General features: G+C 49.0%; 1 protein-coding gene across 1 annotated transcript; it reads right to left on the reverse strand.

Annotated features, from left to right (window-relative positions):
* Window positions 1-44: 44 nt before the first annotated feature.
* Window positions 45-26,093, reverse strand: LOC116947597 (S-adenosylhomocysteine hydrolase-like protein 1). Its single transcript, XM_032963539.2, has 17 exons — window positions 25,954-26,093; window positions 24,519-24,630; window positions 23,443-23,580; window positions 22,850-22,950; window positions 21,856-21,958; window positions 19,584-19,678; window positions 18,067-18,173; window positions 16,776-16,892; window positions 14,158-14,221; window positions 13,190-13,278; window positions 12,258-12,328; window positions 12,089-12,183; window positions 11,500-11,598; window positions 9,810-9,878; window positions 8,297-8,375; window positions 7,066-7,186; window positions 45-4,126 (listed from the first exon to the last, which is right to left on the reverse strand). Exons 1-17 carry the CDS (start codon window positions 26,059-26,061, stop codon window positions 4,120-4,122), a joined length of 1,575 nt encoding a protein of 524 aa, XP_032819430.1. The 5' UTR covers window positions 26,062-26,093; the 3' UTR covers window positions 45-4,119.
* Window positions 26,094-26,227: the final 134 nt, after the last annotated feature.

A 26,227-nucleotide genomic window follows, 5' to 3' on the forward strand; every position in this document is an offset into this window, starting at 1 on the left:
GAAGAAGAAAAAGTAGCAGCAGCGACGGCGATAACACGACGGTGTTTACGCGCGAGTGCAATAGCCGTGTTTATTTGCAGACACAGTAACAACGGAACTGTACTCGTCAAGATCCTCATGACGCGAGACACTGTCGACGGGAAGTATTTCCGATTTTTACGCAATCATCGTGATAATTAAACATTTTGGGCAAATTGATACCCTCCCCCTCCTACCCCAAATCGCACCTTTGCGCATTGTGGCGCGTTTGATTCTTGCCCGTAAACAGAGGCGTTGGTATTTAGTGGTTGTACGCAAATGGGACCGGAATCGCTCCAACACGGCTCTGGTGTACACACGTCGCGGTTCATGTCATTGTCCTTTTCTTTTTAGGGGCGAACCAATAAAGCCAGCGTCCCTTTGCCTCGAGCGCGCTGGATGTGCAACACATTAACCGTGTGTGCTGTGAAGGGCCACTGCCCGAAACGTCGCCTAATCCAGTACAGTATACACTTTTCATATTCAGGACCACGGCGCTATTGACGAGTCCATTATCAAGCGTTTGCAATGCGAAATCCCCGAGCGTCGAAACGCAACCCACCCACATCCCTGGCGCGCCTTGTGACAAGAGCTGCGTGCGCCGTCACGGCGGCCAAGGCGACCTGCGGCCAGGACTCGGGCCCACACGCCATTCCCGTGGCACGCAGATGTCTGCCTACGTCGTTTAAATCGCGACCCAAGCTTTGGAACTCGCGTCTCTGGTTGCAAAAACGCCCGCGCAATCGCGATTCTGTCGCAACGCAAAGCAAGCCGAGTTGCCGAAGGTGCGCGCCCGACCCGCCCGCCCAGCACTGCACCCACTGCGACCCCACGGATTCACCGTCACACGCCAAGCCGCGCCACATTCGCAAGGGGCCACACCGCTTTCCCCGAGTGTGTGCGCAGGGCGATGTCATCCTACAGGGAGATGCGAATGTAATTTTCACGGTGGAGGGTTTTTGTGCAGTGAATTACTGCAGGAGGCACAGAGCTTAGCTTAGGTGTCAAATATATACCAGATGTGGGGGTCTAGCAGAAGCGCTGGGTATATTGTTCGGTGCGTTGGGCCACGATTTTGGAGGTGTAGAAATATGCAATTTGCTGGTCATTGAAACGAGCCCGGTGGCTCAGAGCGTGGCTCGCAATCTGAATGTTGTTGAGTTCACATTGTGGTTGGGGGCGGCGGGTTGACTCGGCCCATCATCCGTTCCGGGTCTGTAAAACATCAACAACTGTGTTGCGAAGTCTACCAGTGGTTATCCTACGGAGAGACTCGCCTCCATCGTGGTAAACGTGGAACTTCCACCACCGGCTCTGTAGGGCTGTAAACGGTGGACGAGTACCAATGCCTCAATTGAGCTGCATGAACTCTCCACTGGTAATCGTTAGTGTAGAACGCATTATGCCAAGGTGCACACGCATGACACAGAACCTCTAAGCGGGAGTTATGAGGCGCGCCCCCGAGTGACAGAATGTGAATGTAATTTGGCACTGGAAGCAAACCGGCGGATAACGCGTTACCAAAGCGCTGCGGATTGCTGCCCCTGCACACGTGGATGTTTGAAAGGGGCTCCACTTTCATCCCGGGAAGCTAGGACTAGACCTGGGTTTTCAAGCTTCAGTGTTGGAGCGCGTCCGTGTCAGGGGCGCCCAGAAGCATATCCCAATTATGAAAAATTACTCTGAAACCTACTCAACTGGGAAATACGGCGCGACTTTGCCCGACACTGCGAAAACACGATAGGACCCTCCGGAGGAAGTCTCGAGGCCCTCAGTGAGGCTTTTCTGGGTAAACAAAGTGTCACAATTGATACGCTGCAATTATTCCACTGCATCCGGCAGTTTCCGCGCGTTAAACAGAGTGGACTCGGGCGATTTAAATCCACTACGGATCGTGCGGAGCTGCAGCCACGGGGCTGTGGTAATGTTGGGGAGGTGGCGGCGATTCCCTCGTGTGCGCGCGCAACAGATGGCGAACAGTGGACTCACGCAGGACCCTGCTGCACGGACAAGGCTACAGCTGGCTATTGGCTGACGAGGAGAGATGCGCGCAATTGCGCGCTCACGCCACTGCTTGGCAGAATGGCCTCCGCTCGAGGCAATTCTCGAATGGTATTGATCTGCTTGTCCACGCCGATCAGGCGTGTTTGGAAGAGGTGGGCGTAACCACAATTTACCCCAACACACGCGACCTGCCAAAATCGACTGTGGTGCGCCTATTTATACTGCTGGCCAGATTGAAACGGCCAGGGAGGGATAAGAGAAACTTGTCCCATTGTATCACCTGTCGCACCAACCGCGAGACTGCATGGAAATGGCGACCTCTGGATTGCAATTCCAGCGTGCGGCTAACCAACGTGCAAGGTGCGATTTGATGGGACGGAGGGGGGGGGGGCGGAGGTGATAGTGGGGTGGTGATGGGAATATAGGGGGTGATGTGATGGGGTAGGGAGATGGGGGGTGATGTGATGGGAGGGTGCGTGTTTCCCTCGGTGCTGCTCGTCACTTCGGGGACCGCTGCGCTCAGTGACTGGACATTGCCGCCAGCAGTCGGGCCGAGAGCCTGGATCGTGGTCGAGCGCGAGGGTGCTTGGGAATAGCAGGTGCTGTAGTGTCGGGGCTGGCGAGAAGATGGCAGTACAGCAATGGATTATTGAATCCATCTGGGTGGAGCTTTGAGTGTGATCCACTCCTCTGTGCTGGCTTTTCTCCAGGTTCTCTGTTTACCTCTCACAAGAAGCCAAACCTCGCACTGCTGGAATTAACCAAACATCCTAATGTAGCAGGATCCTGCAGAAATTGTGTCTTGAGACTCTGCGAAGCTTCCCAAGCTAATATGCATCAGTATAATGATTTCAAAGTGCGTATCCCACAGTAAGGCAAGATAATTCACTTGCTATGTGTGTAATAATTCTTATTGTTACTATCAGTTATGTGTCAATCTATTATTGCACAAAGGCCTCCGGTCGTACCTCCGATTAGCACGGTTGGCTACGTAAGGTGCCAAGGTTCAACATACATACATAGTTTGTTGTCCTTCTCCGCACCTCTGATTAGCACGGTTGGCTACGTTCGGTGCGAAAGAAGTGCAGCACACATACATACTTAGTTTGTTGTCCTTTGCCCGCACCTCCGGTTACCACAGCTGTCTACGTACGGTGCGAAAGAAGTTTTACATACGTACACACTGGAAATGTGACAAATCGCACCTTGTGTAACGTCGGCAGACACTGACCCTTTTGGCAGGGGAGAAGGGCGACTTGATTTGCCCTTAGCTTGCATTGACAGAAGAGTCAATTCGCTTCTCAATGCGAAACACAGCGCTAGCACTGAAACGGAGACGCACGCTAAGGCGACACTACTCTCTACGACAACATGCGCACGTCGCTGTGCTCCATCTAACCGCGAAATCGTGAACACACCCGGTCAGGCATTTTCACTTTGTGAAAACGTTCGATGATAAAATATTTTTTCCACTACTAAGCATTGCTGCATATTCGTAATAGTCCCTGAAAATGTGATGAAATGTCGCTGTTTGAGTGAGAATAGGAATGATAATTATTGTATTTGTATAAAGCGTCGTTACGGGTGCACATCGCGTCAGGACGTCGCAGAATCGGTAACGCGAAGGCGCGGGGAAACCCCAGACGAGAAAGGAAGGCAGCCAGAATTGACAATTGCCTAAGCTCTGTGGTCCTATATTGGGTTGTTTCAACAACTCCATGAATGAGTGTTGAGATAATAAACACATTCATTTAACTTGGTTCAAATGTGTCTGGTGATGTCCGGCCACCCACTTTGTCCTGGCAGTAAAGATGAAGGGGTTTTCATTCAACACATATTCAATAGTGTTCCACACACACACACGTCTTCTGTCCTGGCAAATAAAAAAAAACACACAAACCTCTCTATTGTACTAGCACAGTAGGCGTCAGTGGTGCCCCGGTGGGGACGAGGCTGCGTGAGGAAGGTGGTTACACTAAGCTGAATGATTGTAACCACCACCAGGGGGCTCATGATTACGGTCGCCGACGCAGCACACCGTGCCGAGGAGGTCGCTCCGCTGCCCGGCCTGGCGTTAGCTCCACCTCTTGGTCTGCGTCAATATCTAGAGACGACACCACACGTCACTCTTCCCATCATCGTCAGCCACGATCTATCCACTGCTGGATGAAAGCCTCACCTTGGGGAGGGCTGCCAGCTCTCGCGATGTGGCAACCCAACAATCCACCCAGCACATGCACACGAACCTCAGTGGACGTTCTCTCGGCCACGTTCCATTCCCCGGCACATAGGAAGAAAATGGCTGTATTTATAAAATGTCCTTTGTAACAACTCCTAGGTTGAAAATGTGATGTTGGTAACCAATATTTTATATATTGACTTAAAGCTTTCGTGACTGCAGGAATTCATATTCATTGGGTCTTTCGGTAAAGCCACGTAGATAGAAAAAAATCATAAAAATATCACGATGTTTCGATCGCAACACAAGCAATCGTCATCAGGTGAAAAAGTAGCGGGAGAGCTGCTGAGGCAGGATGTTATAAAGGTTTGACATGGGTGTAGCCCAAGGGTCATAAGCGAAGTGGGCGGGGCTAGTGATGAAATTTGCATGTCAATGTGAGATCAGGTAAATCGGAGAGCTACCTCCACGACGACGAAGCTGCGGAGGTGGCCATTGTCTTGTGAGAGATTAGCATGTCACTGTAAGACGAAGCTGCGGAGGTGGCCATTGTATTGTGAGAGATTAGCATGTCACTGTAAGACGGAGCTGCGGAGGTGGCCATTGTCTTGTGAGAGATTAGCATGTCACTGTAAGACGAAGCTGCGGAGGTGGCCATTGTATTGTGAGAGATTAGCATGTCACTGTAAGACGAAGCTGTGGAGGTGGCCACTGTATTGTGAGAGATTAGCATGTCACTGTAAGACGAAGCTGCGGAGGTGGCCATTGTATTGTGAGAGATTAGCATGTCACTGTAAGACGGAGCTGCGGAGGTGGCCATTGTCTTGTGAGAGATTAGCATGTCACTGTAAGACGAAGCTGCGGAGGTGGCCATTGTATTGTGAGAGATTAGCATGTCACTGTAAGACGAAGCTGTGGAGGTGGCCACTGTATTGTGAGAGATTAGCATGTCACTGTAAGACGAAGCTGTGGAGGTGGCCATTGTATTGTGAGAGATTAGCATGTCACTGTAAGACGAAGCTGTGGAGGTGGCCATTGTATTGTGAGAGATTAGCATGTCACTGTAAGACGGAGCTGCGGAGGTGGCCATTGTCTTGTGAGAGATTAGCATGTCACTGTAAGACGAAGCTGCGGAGGTGGCCATTGTATTGTGAGAGATTAGCATGTCACTGTAAGACGAAGCTGTGGAGGTGGCCACTGTATTGTGAGAGATTAGCATGTCACTGTAAGACGAAGCTGCGGAGGTGGCCATTGTATTGTGAGAGATTAGCATGTCACTGTAAGACGGAGCTGCGGAGGTGGCCATTGTCTTGTGAGAGATTAGCATGTCACTGTAAGACGAAGCTGCGGAGGTGGCCATTGTATTGTGAGAGATTAGCATGTCACTGTAAGACGAAGCTGTGGAGGTGGCCACTGTATTGTGAGAGATTAGCATGTCACTGTAAGACGAAGCTGTGGAGGTGGCCATTGTATTGTGAGAGATTAGCATGTCACTGTAAGACGAAGCTGTGGAGGTGGCCATTGTCTTGTGAGAGATTAGCATGTCACTGTAAGACGAAGATGCGGAGGTGGCCACTGTATTGTCAGATATTAGCATGTCACTGTAAGACAGAGCTGCGGAGGTGGCCATTGTATTGTGAGAGATTATCATGTCACTGTAAGACGAAGCTGTGGAGGTGGCCATTGTCTTGTGAGAGATTAGCATGTCAATGTAAGATCGTAGAGCCACCGCCACACATCGAGGAAAACGAGCAAAGGTGGCTGTGTTAGTGAGACATTTAACCTGTTAATGTAAAGACATTTAACTTGTTAATGTAACACCAGAGAGTCGAAAATAACTACTAATATCGGCAGGTAAGATGGAAACGTCACAGCCAGTTATGACTTAAACTGGTTAATAACGTCCTTCCAAGTGACCCAAAAAGATCACCAGCGTCTCTGTGGAGAATGTAACAAAATTACTTCACAGGCGACATCCTCCTGCTCCACCCGTCTGTCCCGCCAGGTAGACAGACCGATCAGACGCATAGCATTCTGGGAGTGCATTATTTAGGAGCATTGGTTCAACGTGAGCAGTGGTAGCAATGCTGTTATAAGTGTTTAAATTAGGGTTTAATATGTCTCCTTGTGAAATAAACGACGCTGACCAACATCTGCATCCAATGTGCCCGCACCTCTGATTAGTACGGTTGGCTATGTATAGTACAAAAGAAGTTAAACGTATATACAGACATTAGGCCTAACATTGCGTCAGTCACACGGACAAGGCTGGCATCAAAGGTCAGCAGCCAAAGTGAGTGATGCTCATGTTTACGGCCCTGAGCCAAGTGTCCGTGGAATTTACACATTCCTATGATGGGGGAAAGTCCATCCACAGGACACAATTACCGTTGATCTTCTTGGCAAAGTGGTACTCAATTTACAATCCCAGAGGGATGATGGTCTGAGTCAACCCCCCCCAGGATATGAACTAGCAACCTTTCGATTATGATCCACCTGATCGGGTTCAAGGATAAAACATCTATTGCACTCCAGCGACTGCGTGTGTGTGTGATGCACGTGGATCCTTAGTAGTGGGGAGTGGTAGCGTAGCGATTAGCGCATTGCGCTACAAACCCAGCGAACAGAGTTCGATTCCCGCCCAAGGCCAACACCAGTGACGATTATCTGAACCGGTCCTGGGCCTCCCCTAGGTCTACTCAGCCTCAAATTAGTACCTGGTGCAGTGTGTAAACATTGCCACTTGGGACACCCACTCCCCCGTGCACCGTACTGGCCTTCATAGGTGCTCGCTAACAGCTCTAACCCCTACAGTCTGTTAAGACCATATGGGCCGATCTATGACACGTGCATGTGCTGCCCACCTGTAATAGTTTGGCTTGAAAGGCCCATTCTTGCTCATCCCCAGATACTTGGCTTGGTCGTCTGTGAGCTCTGTGAGATGAGCATCAAATGTTGGCAGGTGCAGACTCGCCACGTACTCGTCTGTGACACGGACACAGGTTATACACACAGTCTGTTAAAGCACCAACAATAACGTGCTTCCAATAGAGACCGATTTTCTCTTCACATGATCAGGCCACATATTGCAACGTCTGGAAATATATCGGGGACTAATGTGGAACGGTGGAAGCGTGTTTGGGGATTGTTGCAGAGGTTCGCGGTGCAAATTCGGCAGGCCGCCCTGGTAAATAACTTCAGTGTTAACCATAAAATACTCCGCACCCTCTGCTTCATTCGCAGTGGACGTTCAAGATCTCTTGACATCATCGAAGAAGAGTAGGTCATTGTGTGCCAACCTCAGGGTCCAAATTTGAAAAAAAAAATTACCTGCAAATTACTTAATTGGGATGAACATAGCAATCATTGCCTCCTACTACGAAAATTTAGCAGCACCCTCCTGAAAAAGAGAGTGTTGAGACTCAGTGAGGCTTTCCCGGCTAAAAAAACATTAAATAACATTAATGTCTAGACGACACAGTCTTTTGTTCACAATGCGGTGCCCTGGCAACAGAGTTAAATTCCCGCTCATGGCCAACATCGGTAGCAAATATGTGAATCAGTCTTGGGCCTCCCCTCGGTTGACTCAGCCATATATGAGCACCTGGTGCGATATGTAACAATGTGTAAACATCACCAGTCGGGAAACAAAGGTGGCTGGGCATGGTGCTGGCCACCCACCCCATCATAGGTGCACTATACCGGCCCTCATATGTGCTCACAAACAACACTTGTGCGTTTCTGTGCGTACAATATTTTGTAGAACAGAGTATGCAAGTAAGGGCATCCTTTGGGGCATAGCGCGATGGGCGAGCCTTGAGCGTTTTGTTCTGATCCTCCCAGATATCATAACGTTTTTGAACTGTCTTTGGGATTCTGAAGCTCTTTGTCAGCTTCCCTCACTCATGTCTGAGCGTGTCCCATAGGTGCCGGTCTAATGGGAGTTCTGGAGTTCATTTGCGAAGAAGTAGAACCGTGTTAACGGCCACCATACGAACGGCTGTGCAGCGCGTAACAAACCTAACAGTATTATGAACGCTGCGAATGTCAAAGAGTGAAAAAGAATGCACAGCAGGGATGAAGTGAATGTCTCACCCATCTTCTTAGGCAGCAAATACACATCCTGTTTGTAGCGTCCGTCTGGAGCATTGTACAGTTCAATTAGAGCCAGCGCCTGTCACACACACGCGCAAAGACAAAGATCCCCTGTATAGCCTGAACAGACCGTTGGGGCAAGTGCTGTTAGGGAGCACCGATGAAGACCGGCATGGCACACGAGGGCGTGGGTGGCCAGCGCCATGCCCGACCACCTTTGTCTCCCAAGTAGCAATGTTTACACACCACATCAGGTACTCATTTGAGGCTGAGTCGACCTAGGGGAGGCCCAGGACCGGTTCAGATAATCGTCACTGGTGTTGGCAGTGAGCGGGAATAGAACTCGGTTTGCTGGGTTCGTAGCGCAACGCGCTAATCGCTAAACTACCGCGACTGCCTCCAACTGCCCAGTCGCGTCCTTCACGAGCCTTCTCCATAAAGGTCGACACCGCTGATACCGGTCTTCTGCAAGTCCGCTCAGCTCCACATCCTTCTTTACCGCATCAGCTCCATCTCTTCTCTAGCCTCGTGTCATATCCGTTTAGCCCCCTCTATCCGGCCAAACAGGTGTTGCTTGGGCATGCGGTGGCTGGGCATGCGAGCTACATGACCCACCAAACACAACCTCACCTGCAGAAGGAGCTCACTGGGAATGTGTTCAGATCTGGCGTTACAGAGATCCCCCGTATAGCCTTAACAGACTGTTGGGGCAAGTGCTGTTAGCGAACACTTATTAAGGCCGGAACGGCACACGAGGGGGTGGGTGGCCAGCACCACGCCCGGCCGCCTTTGTCTCCCTCACACACATTTGAGGCCGAGTCAATCTAGGGGGGGCCAAGGACTGGTTCAGATAATTGTCACTGGTGTTGGCCGTGAGCGGGAATCGAACTCGGGTCGCCGGGTTCGTTGCGCAGCGTAGCGCTAACCGTTACACACGCGTGCACACACAAGCACACATGCACACATGCAAGTATTGGGATCTCATATCATCACACGTTTTTTACGTTTAGCATATGCATACGCACACTTTCCAGAAAAAGAGCATGACTTCTGGTACAATCAGCACAAGTCTGACGTGAGTGTGTTGGTGTGTGTGAGTGGGAGTCTGCGTGTGTGGTTGGTGCGTGTGTGTGAGTGGAGAGTATGTGCGAGTTGTGCGAGTGGCATCATGAGTAGTATTATGAGTGATGAGTGGTATCATGAGTGTCAATGGTATAATAAGTGTGAGTGATATTGTGCGAGTGGTATTGTGAGAGTGGTGAATAGTATCGTGAGTGGTATCGAGGGTGAGTGTGAGTGATACCGTGAGCGGTGACTGAGTTTGCATCGTAAGTGTGAGTGGCATCCTGAGTGTGAGTGGTATCGTCAGTATGAGTGGTGAGTGTGTCTGGCATTGTATGAGTGGTATCACGACTGAGTGTGCGTGGTCAGTGACTGGTATCGATAGTATGAGTGGTATGGTGAGTGGCGAGTTGTACTACCAAGCACCGACGCTCACTGCGTGCCAGCTCACCTGTGTGGTGGCTGTGATGGACAGCACAAACGAGGGCACACTCGAGCTGCTACGGTTCAGGAGACGGCCCTAAAAACGTTCAGCAAAAACAGCAAAAAGCAAAGGAATTGCTTTAAAAAAATGAATCAAGCACCAGCAAAGGAGCAAATGCAGAGAGCAAAATAAAAAAGAAAGCAACAATACGCAGAGACATCAGCGAGGTGCACCCTGAAAGTACGGTCACTGAGCATCATGTCCATTAGGTGAATAAGAACGACATCCCATTATTTTGGTCAACTTCAGCAGCAGGCCACGATGCCAAACAGTGTCATGGGCGGCACCAGAGAGGTCAATCATTGCTGTGCCGATTTCTGTTGACGCTGGAAACCAGCCTCTATGAGGGTGGTGAAGGTAAAGGTCTGTTTTGCAGCAGCTAAGGCTAGTTTGACAACCGATCGTTTGGGGGTCGATAATGAGGAAAGCCTGGCAAACATGGCACGTTCCCTCAGCTTGGAGGTGGAGGGCATGAAGAATGGTGATGACTTTGGCCTGCGTCCATTCTTTCGGGAGTTGGCCTGTCCTGTGTATGACAGTGAAGAGCGGCGTGTAAGCCAGTGTTGTCTATATAGTCCCAGATTATGTAGAAACGCAGGACATAGACCATCATGTCCCTTGTTGGATCTTGTTGCCCTGAGGGTCTCAAGAGCCAGAAAAGCCTCACCGAGTCTCAAGACTCTTCTTCACGAGGGTCCTCCAAAGTGTTTGCAGTAGGGGCCGATGATTTATTGCTCTGCGTGTTTCCCAATTGAGTAATTTGTGGCGTGTAAAATTTGGACCGTGGCACCTGCACAAAATTTCCCACTCTTGAAAATGACGTCAGCCACTGTGAATAGTTATTGGCCACTGTGAGTGAAACTGATGGCACGTGGTATTTTATGGTTCATACACTGCAGTATTAACCAGGGAAACCTTTGGATTTGAACACCCACGAACCCCTGCATCAAAACTGTTCAACCACCACACTGGAGGTCACAACAACACACCTACTCATTTACTCTCTGTCCCACTCACCAACTCACTCAACCATTCACTCACCCACTCACATCTTCTTAGGCAGCCTGCTGGGCCGTGTCACAGATGTGGTTGTGTGTAATCCTTTATTGTCCTATACCTTGTGTCATAATTTATCTGATGCGATTGCTTTAATTAAAGATGGACCAGGATGATGATGAAAAATGTGTGTGAGAGCGGATTGGAATAATATAGGAAGTCGAACGTGATAACGAAACGTGGCAAAGTCCCCAAGACATTTTTAACGAGTGCGTAGAACCCACTATGGTGAATGCATGAGGCACGTGCAGACTGACAAGTAAAATGAAACAAAAGATGAAAAGTGCGCAAAAAAAGCAAAGAATGACGCATGCTGGGAATGACACCGAGACACAGGATGAACATACAGATCTGAGAAAATGCACAGGTTATAAACATCATGGCTTAATAACAGGAAGGGGACTTGGGCAGGCCACGTCACGGCAAGAAGACGAATTACGGAATGGCAGAGGATGTCCACCACGCAGATGGAGCGATGAAATCAACTCGTGTGCAGGAGCTAAATGGAGTGCGCATAGGCCATGGATGATAAAGACGATCGTGAGAGATGGTGACAGCTTGAGGAGGCCTTCATCCAGCAGTGGATTGATCATGGCCGTACCTCGGCCAGCAGAACGAGGCGCTTTCCATCGGGCCAAGTCACATGGTCCACGTGAGCTCGCACTCGCTCCCACGTGAGATCAGGACTGCGCAGACTCGCCTGCTCAAACGCACGCACACACACAGACGCATACATCAGCAAGAAAGTGCGTGTGTCGGTGTGTGTCAGCTTGTGCAAACAAGCATTCCTGTATGTGTCAGCATGTTTCAGCGAGCGTGTTCCAGCGTGCGTGTCACTGCGTGTCAGTGAGAGGGTGCCTGTGTGTCAGCGTGTCTGTCAGCGCGTGAGCATGTCAGGGTGTCAGCGTGCATCCGCGAGTGTCTCACTGTGTGTTAGCGAGCATGTGTCAGCGTGTCAGTGCATGACGGTGTGTCTGTGGCAGCGTGTGAGCATGACAGCGTGTGTCGGCGTGTGTGTTAGCGGGGGAGCGTGTGTCAGCATGTCAGCAGGAGCGAGCGCGTGTCAGCGTGTCGGCATGAGTTAACGTGTCACAGCAAGCGATTGTGTGCCAGTATGCGCCAGCGCATATCAGGGAGCAAGCGAGTGTCTGTCAGCGTTTGCGTGCCAGCGTGTGTCAGCTCGCACTCACCACGTCGATCTCCGTGTTGGAGTGGCCCATGTTGCACACGATGCAGCCGTTCTTCAGCCGGTCCAGGTGCTCTCGCGTCACCACGTTCTTGTTGCCTGTGAACGGCGCGAGTGAGTTCGGAACGGGGGCCCTCGTGGCGGCGTGTGCCGCCGGGCCCAACGCAGCTCACCTGTGCAGGTGATGATGATGTCTGCTTGACGCACGACCTCCGTGAGTTTCACAATCCGGTAGCCCTCTAAGCTGCATTCCCACAACGCACAACATGTGGTCTTTCATTATTTTCATTTCGTCCTTTAAAACAGTTGGTGAGCAAAGGCTCAAAGGCCCAATATGTCAAACAGTCAGCCACAAATAGCACTATCGAAGTAAGAAAAGGTTTCTTGAATTGAGCAAGGGTACTAATAAGAGCTTTGGGAAAGGAGACGATGGGAGGGAATTACAAAGTGTAGCAGTGCGAGGGAAGGAGCAGAAAGAGAAGTGTTGTGACCTGCAGTGTGGTGACTGGTTGGGTGAATGGGTGGAATGTGGGGGTGAGTGAGTGGGTGAGTGAGTGGGAGACTGAGTGGGTCAGTGCATTGGTGAGTGGGATAGTGAGTGGGTGAGTAGGTGTGTTTTTGCAACCTGCAGTGTGTTGGTTGAACAGTTTGGATGAGATAAAACGAGTCCTATATAGTCAGTGATTTCCTACTAAATTGAGCAGAGGCATTTTTGCTCATCTCCTGTTTAGGGTCCTGCAGAGACAGAAATGGAAATGACACATTCCTGTGACGGTGGCGAGTCCATCCAAAGAACAACTACTGTCGATCTTCCCAACAAAGTGGTACTAATTTTATTGACTCTGTAGAGATGATGGACTGAGTCGACCCCAATCAGGATCTGAACTCATAACCTTCCGCTCACTCTCCAGCTGAGCCACGCAGTATTCTTGTTTATATGGAGACACAAACGTGTGCTGTCTGTGTATTTTGTTGACTACGTGAAGTGATTTAACGCATAGCCATCGCAGCCAACATTAACGATAGCACAGTAATGTTTTTTGCGAAAGCACTGCCACTCTGTGAATGTATCGGTGCAGAGGACCGAACCACTTGACATGTTTACCAGGCCTGCAGGGCACATATTGGATCCATCTCCGTTACGTAAACCACGGCACCCAGCGCTTTCAGCGCCGCACAGCACCCCTTGCCCACCTGCACGCAAAAAGATGAAGCGCTGTCAGCGAGCACCTCCGAAGGCGAACGAGGCGTGGACTGGCCAACACCATGCGCACTGATGTTCATTACACACCGCACTGGTACTTATTTAAGGGCGAATAGCCTGCGTAAACCACGGAATGATTCAGATATTCGTCACCGACATTGGCTGAGAGCAGAAATCAAACCGATTGACTGCCCGACTGCTGATGAGGCATGGAATATTGAAGTGAATCCAAAGTTTGCCATTATGGTAACTTTGGGTGAACCACACAACAAGCAGCGAATAACATTTGCACTTGCCCACAACACTCGCATTTAGATATTTTTTTTCTTAAACACATTTTTTCTAAAGACAGCCCCAAAGCCCTAAAACATCAAGCGGCCGGCAACAAACAGCATAATCAAAGTTGTGATGAGAGTTGCAACAACTTGGGGGAAAAGAGACGATGCGAGGGAATAATCAGAAAGGGAAGTGTCGAGACCCACAGTGTGTTGAGTTAGTGGGTGCATAGATCAGTGAGTGGCTAAGCGAGTGAGTGGTTGAGCGAGTTGCTATGCCCTGCAGTGTTGGTGGTGGTTAAACACAAGTGTGGATGACATTAAGCATTCGGTGTGTGGCAGACCCGAGTCCTCAACACGGGTGCAGGAATCAACGAGTGAAGTTCACGAGAACGGTAACCACGGCAGTTGCATTTGCAGAAGAGCGACACGGAGGCGACGGACCACCGGTAAGCGAGCGATAGGAGTGAATCAATGGGTGCTGGATCATCCATCACCCTGACTGCTGTTCTACTCTGGATTCTATTGAGTGCAGTTTAGGTAGGAACTTGGTGCTCGACCCCAGATAAGTTTGTATCAGACACAAGAGCTCACCTCTCCATATCCGCACACCACCACCTGCTTACTGCCAAACATGATGTCTGTTGTCCGTTTGAGACTGCACAAGACACGTGAGGTTGGGCGACATTAATATTTTTTTTTATAACCGGATGGGATTTTCACACAAAGTAGAGACAAAGGTGTATACGTATGTGCAGTGACGTCACTAGGGTTGGCGTCACCCAGTGCGGTAACTCACGGTGTCACCCTCCCCATGGACCTCCTCCCGTACCAGACCATAAAGAATCCTTAAGTAATGTTTTTTGTACTAATGTTACTCGTAAATCGTAATTCCCGTATATCACTGAATGTAATGGCAATAGTAGTGACATAAACAACTAGCAAAATTCAAATTACACCTTCAAATTACAATATCATACGTACAGCCTAAGTGTACTTTTACATAGTTTCTTCATGTGGTTAAAGTAAATATTCGGTAAGAAAACAATAGAATTCAAAGTAAAAAAAACCGTTAAAACATTTAAGAACTACATTAATCAGATATATATTTGCAAGGCAGTGATGCTTTTAAAGAAAATAAAAAATGACTAAAATAAAAAAATTATTTTAAGATTTTAAGTTATATTTCTAAACATGTATCAAGAAACATAGCGTTTCCCCCCACTTCATGTTTTAAATTGTCAATTTCTTTATTTAGTTATCAAAGAGTTATATATTCAATAATAATTGTTCTACATGTAAGTGTATTATCAATTTTAATCATAAAATAACATGTGAAATAATTGTAAATTGCTTAAATGTAATATTTCTTAGATGATATGAATACTAACAAAATTATTTCGTACAATCTTTCTACGTTGAATGACAACATTATTAGTTACAACATTAGTAACTGAGTGGAAACCTTTTTTTATTTCTCTCCTTTTCCTTTAATTACTACCTCATTCTCAAAATAGTTATTGATATAGGTTCACAAATACTAATTACCACAATATTGTAGCTAAAACACCAGAAAATGAGACAAAATCAGCGACTATAAAAACGCCAGCAGCGACAAAAACAACAGCGCGTGCTAGTGGCGCGTGCAGACGAAACCACGTGACTTGAAGCGTAGTTGGGTAACAATGACAGCTCTGACCGGAGCGCATTAGAAGGTTCAAAAAGTAAGTTAGCACAGAGTTTTAGCCTTGTAGGTATATCGATACAGTACATGTAAGCTGGGCTTAAGAAAAATGTTTTTGTTGTTAAAACTACGGCGATATTTTTATTAAAAAAAAAATTCTGCTGAAACACTGCACACAAATGTTATAGACAGTCATTTTGGTGTCACCCCCTTTGATGGTGTCACCCGGTGCGATTCGCACCGGGTGACACCAACTGTTAGGCCTGTTTTCGATATATGTGGCCTGTTTTCGATTGCTAGGTATATGTACGTGAGTGTCAATGTTTATATGTTGATGTGTGTCTTTGTCTTTCTATGGGGAACAGTAGTGTAGCGGTTTGCGTTTGATTCCCACTCACGGTCAACACCAGGTGACGATTTTCTGAACTGGTCCCGGACCTCCCCGAGGTCGACTCAGCCTTAAATAAGTGCCTGGTTCGGTGTGTAAACATCGCCACGAGGGAGACAAAGGTGGAGGGTGTGGTGCTGGCCACCCAACCCTCTTGTGCTGTGCCAGCCTTCATTAGGTGCTCGTGAACAGCACTTGCCCCTACAGTCTGTTAGCACGGTTGGCTACGTACGGTGCGAAAAAAGTTCAACATGCTTAATAATACGTGTATTCTTTAGGCATATTTCTTTGACGTTTGCTATGTATGTGTGTATGGATATTTACGCGCAGTAAAACCTTTTCATTTGTGGAATTTTTCACGAAATTAGATTATTCGCAATTTCATATTTGTATACTGGTTTCCAGATGTTGCATCTTTTCCCCTTGACTATTTGCGATTTGCGCAACGTTGCATCATGGCGGAGGGGTGCTGGTGCAGTTGTACATTGTGGCCCCCATGTGGGTGCACCCAAGCCATTGTGTAACACACTCACTCGCCGCGCTCACGCACGGCGCAAATGTGCAGTAGACGCAGCATTGGCGTGTGCATCTAGCCGTCCACTCGTTGAGGTGCCATATGGACGCCTAGGTGGCGTGTCGTTAACGTTCAAGTGACCCCGACGTTATGCGTTGAGGTAAATTAAACTTCCAAATGTTCAGGCAAAATGTATTAATTTGTTGCATGTATTATATTTTGTTGTATTATTTGTGTTATTATCTATTTGTATCATCGTACAATTTAATTAAGTATACGGATGCTATTTATGTGCAGAGGATGAATATTTTGAAACATTTTTATTTTCTCTTGTATGTTGTCGGACACGAGAATCTAACCCCCTTTTTCCTATATAAATATACCGTGTCTATAATTCGCGAATTCTTTCTCCAGTTTTTCAACAACGAGGCCTTACCGTATTTACCATATTTGTCATTACGTATTTGCTACGTATGCATCCCTTGACACCCTGGACACCGTTGCAAATGAGCCGTTCCACCTCAAGGGATATTTTCCAGGTTAGAGATATATATATACAAATACATAGAACGCACAACACGCGTTAACATTTATCAGTGTGAGTTGCGCTCAGAGTCCCTACGCACCCATCAAGAATGGACTCCCGGCAGCTGTACAGGTTATCAAACTTCTGCTTGGTGACCGAATCATTAACATTGACAGCTGGCACGCACAGCTTGCCGGCCTTGGACAGCTGGTACAGCCTGCACACAAACACACAGCAACCACCACAAGGAGCATTTAACAATCGCGTGCAATGCCACGGTAGCATTCAGCCAAGTTCAAGATGGCGTTAGGGGCAACGTCGTTCTATGGAGCGGCAACGTGGCCCAGTGGTAGTGCTTTAACCAGCCTGTAGTAGAGATTTGTGGTTTGAATGCGGAAGGCTACTCTGGTTAACACTTAGGATCAAGTTGTCATCGTGCACGAAGATGCTGGCGCCACCACACCTCCCTTGCTACCGACGCTTTCTACCCAACGCCAGATCTCGCAGCCGCTGCACAGTAGAATCGCAGCAATCTCCAATATCTACCCAAACCATAACGCACCTGCCGTCCACTGCACTCGTTAACAATCCTGTGACGTCATGCGAATAAGAGTAGGCTGTTGTGCGCCGGCGTCAAGGTCCAAAATTGCCAAATTTGAAGAATTACACTGCAAATTACTCAATTGGGATGACACAGAGAAGAGCGATCATCGCTCTTGACTGGCAGAATAATGTCCAATTGCAGGTTGCTGCAGTCACCTTGTGCGGCAAAGGGACAAACTGCAATCAGGGGGGAGCGGCCCTAGGCAGAAAAAATACTTAAGAGAAACACAGAGCAATCATCGTCCCCTACCAGATAAAAACTTAACAGGACCCTCCTGAAATTGAGTCTCGAGGCTTGGGCGAGGCTTTCCTGAATAAAACACGCGTAGCAGTCGTGATGGTGACAATCTGTGCTATGTTTTAGGAAGGCGGCTCTCAGCCTGTGGAGAAAATTGCACATTGCTATTGCAGAGGCAAGTCTGCCAATAGGACGGCCACCATTGATCTTCCTCACAAAGTGGTACTCGTTTTTATCTAACATGGAGGGATGATGGAATGAGTCAACCCCCAAACAGGATTATACATCGTAACCTTCCGATTGCGAGTCACTCGTTCTACCACTGAGCCAGGCGGCTAAAACACAGCACAGTAGAGGGGCACAGGTAGTGCATCGTCCAGTCATCTCAGTCATTCAACCCATAGCACCTGGGTCTGTCCCAGGAACCCCTGCCAGCGGGCATTCGACACTTAACGTGGCCTGAAATTGCAAATAGCCTGGCACAAGCGCTGTGTTGACATCACCGCCACTTAGTGGCGAATGGCGGTTGCTGTTGTTGTGTATGAAGCACCTGTGCACGCCCGTGACACTCTCCTCCACGATGCCCCGCACAGTGCGGAACATTGACGGGTACTGCTTGTACATCCAGTGGGTGAGGTCCCCGCCGTCATCCAGGATCTGTCGGCACAGGCGTCACCATCTCACCGTCACCGCGCGGTAAAACACGCAAAAACCATCGCTGTCACACCCAACGACTTGGCGAGTTCCTGCTCAAATGAGCATTTGAGGCGGAACTCATCTCCTGTCCACTGCCCTCAGCCAGTGGTGAAAATTGCACATTTCTATTGCAGAGGCAAGTCTGCCCATTGACCTTCCTCACAAAGTGTTACTCGTTTTGATCGACCATGGAGGGATGATGGAATGAGTCAACCCCCCAAACAAGATTTGATGTCGCAACCTTCTGATAGTGAGGCACTCGTTCTACCGTTGAGCCAGCTGACAACACACACCAGTATACTGATGTGATGCCTAGCGTCACTGCTGTTACCAAGCTACTGACAGTTTGTAATGCACCAACTGCTCACACATGGCTACACTAATACACACTCAGCCAATGCCGTGTACAGATGACGACCCTTTCAGGGAGGGAACAGGTGCCTTGGTGTGTGTGCAGTATGTGGTGTGTGCGTATGCCCTGGTGGTCCCCATTTTTAATAAGGGCGCCCACACTGATTGTAACAACTACCGGGGCATCTTCCTTCACAGTGTTCCGGGATAGGTGTTTGAAAGGATTTTTCAACTTCGCCTTGCCAAGCACGGTGATGTGGTTTAAGGCCAGGGTGGTTTTGCATGGACCCCATATTCTATGTCCATCTGTTACAGTAGAGGTATAGGGAATTTCAACAGGATCTACATCTCTGCTTTATTGACTTGGTCAAGGCCTATGATACCATCAATAGACCTGGACTATGTGTGCGTATGGGGAATGTTTTGGTTGTGTGTTTGGGATGTGTGAGGTTTGTGTGCTGCATGTGTGGGGTGTATGTGTGAAATGTGTTGGGTGTGTACGTGGGGTGCGTGTGTTGGGCATGTGTGTGGGGAGTGTGTGTGTAGAATGTGTGGGGTGTGTGTGTGAAATGTGTGGAGTGTGTGTGAAATGTGTGTGTGGAATGTGTGGGGTGTGTGTGCGGGATGTTTGGGATGTGTGTGCGGCATGCATGGGGGTGTGGGTGGGGAGCGGTAGTGTAGCGGTTAGCTCACTGTGCTACAAACCTGGCGACCCGGGTTTGATTCCCGCTCACGGCCAACACCAGTGACGATTATCTGAACCAGTCCTGGCCCTCCCCTAAGTCGACTCAGCCTCAAATGAGTACCTGGTGCAGTGTGTAAACATCGCCACTGGGGAGACAAAGGCGGTCGGGCGTGGTGTTGGCCACCCACCCCCTCGTGTGCCATGCCGGCCTTCATAGGTGCTTGCCCCAACGGTCTGTTAAGGCTATACGGGGGATCTTTGTCTTTATTTTGTCTTTCTGTGTGGAGTGTGTGTGTGCGGCATGTGTCGTGGTGTGGGTGTGGTGCGTTGGAGACCATGTTCGGTTGCCAGCCCTCTACGTTAATGCAGCGGTCGATACACCACCAGAAGTCATCCTCTGCCTCTCCCTTCCAAGCAAACACCGAGAAGCCTGCAAGAGAAGAACATGCTGAGTCACTCTGGTGTGCTCTTCATTCGGATTCTGAGAGTACCCAACTCTGTTCCCCCACTCACTACCTTTTAAAATAAGAAGTTGCCATGCCAATGCCATTAAGGCTGTATTTGTGTTGTATAAAATAAACATTTGTAGATTGTTATGGTACAATATTCCTAAAAGTTTGTGTTTTGTTCATAAACATGTCAGAACTATCAATCAACCTAAAAAAAAAACCTCGTCTGATTATTTCTATACTTTTTTTTATGGAGACTTACTTTGTACAACCGACTCTTTCACCAAGTGTTTTTGCATCAAATAATAATAATAAAAATCTACGTGTTTATACACGCCGCACCCTTCACTGTGGATGTAAAGTTCTCTTGACGTCATTCAAAATGAGTACCCCACAGCAGCAATCATCGTTGCCTAATGGCAGGGTAATGCCAACAGGGTGCAAGGTGATTCGGGCAAAGAGCGAAACATGCACACAAAAGAAGCATGGAGAGATGCACGCACACAAAAAAAAAGGAGCACGTGGATTAGAGAAACGTACACAGGTTAATGAGATCATTAAAAACTGTGAAGCAAAATGGGCTCCGGCAGGACAAGTTACTCACAGGGGTGACGGTCGATAAAATAACAACTAAATCGTTTAGTGTGCAGGCGCTGGATGGATTGTTGCATCGTGGGAAGTGGCAGCGGCTTGCAGAGACCTTCATCCAGCAGTGGATTGACCATGGCTGACGATGATGATGATGATGATGAAAGGGAATAGTATAAGATTACACCCAAGCTCACAGTGGCCACTGGCGAGCAGGCCATCTGGCTTTTGCTAGCAGAGTGATGATGATGGAGCCCGTGGGGTTGAGGACAGAGGAATCGATTAATGTTGGAACAGGGAGGGAATTCTCCCAATTTGTATTACTGTTATTCTTACGTGTATTCACCCAGAAACGCCCGAGTGTCAAGACTCTCTTTGAGGAGTGTGCCGCGACATGTATCACCAGTCAAATAATTGTGCGGCTAATTTTTCAGCATTGGTATACAGTGAAACTTTGGATTGCGAGCAACTTGGTCTGCGAGTGTTTTGCAAGACGAGCAAATATTGTAAAATAAAAAATAATTTGATAAACGAGCAATGTCTTGCAATACGAGCAGTACGTACAGTATACGCTTTGTCTGCCGAGCGTCACGTGATCACAACTGAGCCAATGGTTCTTCTCTCTCTCGCTGCGGGATTGTGGGTAATCATCTCCAATGCTCGGTCTCAGTTGGCGTGCCTCACTCTTATAGTCAACATCCGTGCGAGCGTATACTGTTTACTATAGTGGTGTGACCACGTGTGTGTGCGTAAAGCATTTTTTTATTGTGTCCAAGTGTAGTGACTGTTCTTTTGTAACTGTACTGCAAGTGAAAGTCGTCCAACACAATAACCCTCCTCTCCTCTCTCTCGTCTCCCTCACACCAGCCACGATTAAATGTAACTAATAAATTTGATTACTTTAAATAATAAAAATATAAAAGGTATTTTGTATTAATAATTTTTATATGAATACAGTATTTTTTGGGTTGTGGAACGAATCATCTGAGTTTCCATTATTTCTTATGGGGAAATTCGCTTTGATATACAAGTGCTTTGGATTACGAGCACGTTTCCGGAACAAATTATGCTCGCAATCCAAGGTTTCACTCTTTTTATTTTATCTACGGGAGGAACCAGAGAACCCGGAGGAAACCGATGCAGAACAGAAATGCATGCAAGCTGGGAGCGGAATCCAGGCACTTTATGCTGTGAAGCATGAGCGTCAGCCACTGCCACCTCCTGTGGTGATGCCACGGTGGCAGTGAGATGTTAACTACCTCGCCTGGAAAACAGGAGGTCATGGGTTCGATCCCAACCCTGATGCTTGTATATTTGGAGTTTGCATCTTCTCCCCGTGGTCATGTGTATTTTCTCTGGGTCCTCCGGTTATAAACGTGCATTTATAAACGTGCGTTTAGAGTATTTAGCTGCTAGAAATTCCCACATAAGCCACTTCGTTGAGCTATCATTTGTGATATCCAGGTCGCTTCTGAAAAAGAGCTATATGTGGGCCTTACCTGGTAAAATATAAATTGTTTAATAGTTTAGTCGAGTAGTATGGGAGAGTGGGATTTGCTCGCATTCCCACCGGACTCCGCAAGCGCAGCCGCCACTTCATCGTGTGTGGAGAAGATGTTGCAGGCTGCCCAGCGACACTGCGCCCCGAGGGCACACAGAGTCTCTATCAGCACCTGCGCATACACACGACGCGGTGTTAGTGTCTCACGCGACACAACATTAGCATCGTACATGACATTGCATTAGCATCACAAACCAAACTCTTTTAAGTACAAAAGTAAAGGTGTGGCCCTTAATTGCTTGCTCACGCCATTGACGAAAGAACTTGCCGTGCTCTTCCACGTTGATCGGATGCATTGAAAGTGAGCATACCCATACTAAACGCAAACTGCTGGGTGGACAGAGGTGATGGTGAGCTGATAAACTTATCCCCCCATTGTTTCAACTGCCATGGCCAGGCAGAGCTGTCCGGTGGCAGAAGGTTATGTCAGGCAGAGCCGTCCGGTGAATCATGGCGACCGCCCCGGGCCCCGCGTTTCGACGTCACGGTATCAGATGTAATACTTCCAGTTTAGTTTTAAAGGGTCGAAGGGGCCCACACCTGCCTATGGACGGCCCTGTGGCCAGGAGATTTAAATCGAGCCAACTACTCTGGTCCAGTGTCCTGACCGTTGCACTACTGTGGTAGCTCCCGAGCGACCTAACTGACCGTGGCAAACGTCTCCACTAGAGTAATTAGTGAATCTATAAAGCACAATTTTTCATGAAGGAACTCATTTAAACCAGTAACCAAATGCTCTTTTTGTAGGAGAGGGGTTTCATTCCAGAGCAGGACATTTGATGGAAGGTTTGGTTTTCAATTTTGGTTCATGCAATTACTGGTTTACTCGGTTTTGACATTTTTTTGGTTCGACCCCCTGCTGCTGCTAACTGTTCCACACCACTGTGGCAGCGCCCATCAGAATCGGAATATACCACAAAACCAAAGACTCGACCACGGCCGACCTGGGGCCCACGGATGCCGTGTAGTTCACGCGAGCTTGACGGCGAGGGTGTGGGCTCACCGCCGCCTGCGCCGTGATGTGTGTGCAGCCGACCACCTTGGCTCCAGCCAGGGGCTTGTCCCCCTGGGCTCGCTTCCTCAGCGCCATCAGAGCCGGCATCTCTGCAATGGTGCATTCATTCATTCATTTTCATTGGGTGGCAGGATGGCGGAAGCACCATGGTAACACTTGCAGCACGCAGCAAGAAGCACTAACCACTACGCCACTGACTCGGCCGCCTTTTTGCATGGAATTTTTATGTCCTCTCCTTGTTCTGCATGGGGTTTTCTCCTCCAAGTTTCTCCCATAGCTAAAAAGCATCGATACAATGTAACTGGTATTTGACAAAACAGCCAAATGTTGAAAAATTACCTACAAATTACTCAATTAGAATTACACACGGCGAATCATCGCCCCTCCCCCCTCCCCTATTGGCAGCTAAATACTCACTTGCTGACCAGGTTCTGAGTTCACCTTGTGCCCACCGGGGCAGCTGCCATTGTGGGGGTGCCCTTTATTGTGTGCAAAGCGCTGAAACGTCCGGGCATGAAGGAGGGCGGCTCCATCAAACACAAATCACCGTTGTCGCTCTCGCTACGATTATCATTCCCTACCTTGCTCGGCAATCTCAATCTCTCTGCGGCCGAACTCGGCTTGCTTGATGTTCTTCACACAGAAGTCTGAGCTGCTCTTGGAGTTCGACTGTCGCTTCTCCCTCGGGGAAACCTCATCCTCGCTCTCTGAGAAAGACGCTGCAAATACAAGAACCAGCAATGAATCAGTCAACGCAGATGTTTCATCATTAATATTATCATGCTTTACCTGACACACGTCATAGATTTTTGGGTTAGGCCACGTAATGATCTGGGCAATTTTGTTTATCACGAAACACTCCACCACGCAACACAGCCAAACAAATTAAATTATCACGTGTAGAAGCGTTTCATATGCCAAATTTTGTTTCAATTCACCAAGTTAAAAAACAATTATCACAGTCATATTATGCAGTGTGATACGCTACGTTTACTTCAAACTGCACCAAGCAACCTCAGAAGCCAGGAAATCAGAATAACCGTGCTAATGACCTTGGGTTCTTAAACAGGCATCATGACATCATGGTTAATACCTGGCTTGAATCCGATTGGTTGTTCCTGTGATGCCATGACACCTATTTAGGAAGCCGGGCCCAGTTGCAGTAAACCATGGTCACCGTTGGGAGCGGGGATTCGCTGATCGAACTCTGCAGGCCATCCTGGTTAATACTGTGAGTGGGTGTATTCACCTTTTCCTGTTCTGGAATGTCTGTAAGTTGCAAAGTGGGTCCCTTTTACCACTGAATCTCGGAATGCTGTTGTTTTTAAAGGAATTAGACTCGTCGCAGAGAATTGTAGCGTCAAAACTGTACTCTATGATATCTGGCGCCAAACTGAGCCACACGCACTCCCGCATGGCCTTGTGAGAGCCTCGATGCCGATAAAATAATAAATAAAAATTCTTCCGATTTTATTCCGATTCCGGAATATGAAGAAAAACTGAAGACGTACACGTATATCGTCGTAAAATACTACGTGCCGCTGTCTGCTCCACTCGCAGTGAACTGAACGCTTGTGGTCGGCATCATTAAACACAAAACTCCACGTCCATTCATTCGCTGCCGTACGACTCGTGTGTCTCGCTGTGCGGAAGTCACCGGAGCTGTAGCTGTCTGCCGAAGACTGCGAGATGGAGCGCGAGAACGCGGCCACTCCCGTCTTCATGGGCCGCTTGCTCAGCTCCTGCAGTTGGTCCGCGAACTGGATCTTCTAAAAACAGAAATGACGGGCACGCGTAAGCAGTGAGGCAGGGACGCAGCTCATCCTGACGTGGTGCGACGACGCCGAGGTGTGCGCGAGTTACCTCGGAGCACAAGGGGAGAGGGGGTGGCAGAATTATGCACAAGTGCCGCTTGCGGACTGCACGCCACTATTTTTGATTATTTTACCAGGTAATGCTCACCGAACTATATCGCTCTTTTTTTATAACGACGTGACCACAAATAATAGCTCAACGAAGTGGCGTATTACGTGGCAATTTATAGCAACCAGGTACTCTAAACGCATGTTTCTAAATGTGGAGGGGAAACCCGGAGGACCCAGAGAAAAATTCACACGACTACGGGGAGAACGTTTGCTGCTTGTGAGCTGCTAAACACGTTGGCCGGGTGGTTCACGTATCAAATCACAACAATCATTGCAGAATAATCCCCTTGTTACGTAATCCCTCACGACACAAAGACCCCCCTCCCCACCCCGTAATAGCCTTAACATACTTTTTAGGACAAGTGCTGTTAGCGAGCACCTATGAAGGCCGGCACGACACACTAGGGGGTGGCCAGCACCACGCCCGGCCGCCTTTGTATCCCCAGTTGGCGATGTTTTACACACCGCATCAGATACTCATTTGGGGCTGAGTCGACCTAGGGAAGGCCCAGGAGCGGTTCAGATAATTGTCACCGATGTTGGCCGTGAGCGGGAATCGAACTCGGGTGGCCCGCTTCGCAACACAACGCGCTAACCGCTCCACCACCGCTCCCCCTCGCTCCACACACACACAAAGACAAAGATCCCCCGTGTAGCCTTAACAGACTGTTGGGCCAAGTGCTGTTTGCGAGCAGCACCTATGAAGGCCGGCACGGCACGCGATGTGGTGGGTGGCCAGCACCACGCCCGGCCGCCTTTGTCTCCCCGAGTGGCGTTGTTTACACACCGCACCGGGTACTCGTTTGAGGAGGCACAAGACCGGATCAAATAAACGTCACTGGTTTTGGTGGCCGTGAGCGGAAATCTAACTCTGGCCGCCAGGTTCGTGGAGTGCAACTCGCTAACCACTGCGCGCCACCACGAACCGCTTACACCACCGCTCGGCCACACGAGACAACCACACAGGGCAGGGGTGGGGGGGACGAACGTCTCGCTGCGCCTGCGAGGACGAACGTCTCGCTGCGTCTGCGAGTCCGCTGCGAGGCCTTAGAGCCTGGCCAGGCTCATTGACCACGGGCACTTCGCGACCCACCCCCGTCCCATCTCCGGGCCTTCGCGTCTCGCCATCCCCCGCATCTCCCTCGCCGCCTTCTCTGCCGCCGTTACCTTGGGCCGCGCTTTGGCCTGAGCGGCTGCCCGCGCCGCCGCCGCTGCTGCCGGCGTCGCCGCCGCCTCCTCCTCCTCCCCCTGCTGCTGCTGTCCCTCGTCCGCCATCTTGAGCAGGGATGAGGCCGCCGTCGTCGTTGAACTTTGACCCCCCCCGAAGGCCGCCGACCTTTGACCTCCCCCCGAAGGCCCCCGCACGCCCCACGTGCGAGTTCCAAAAGACGAAGATCCCCCTCCGTGTACTCTTTGGTTCTTTCGGTAAAGTCACGTAGGT

This window comes from Petromyzon marinus, chromosome 30, assembly GCF_048934315.1.
Source record: "Petromyzon marinus isolate PM22_M1 ecotype Great Lakes invasive population chromosome 30, UKy_Petmar_22M1.pri1.0, whole genome shotgun sequence".
Classification (NCBI taxonomy): Eukaryota; Metazoa; Chordata; class Hyperoartia; order Petromyzontiformes; family Petromyzontidae; genus Petromyzon; species Petromyzon marinus.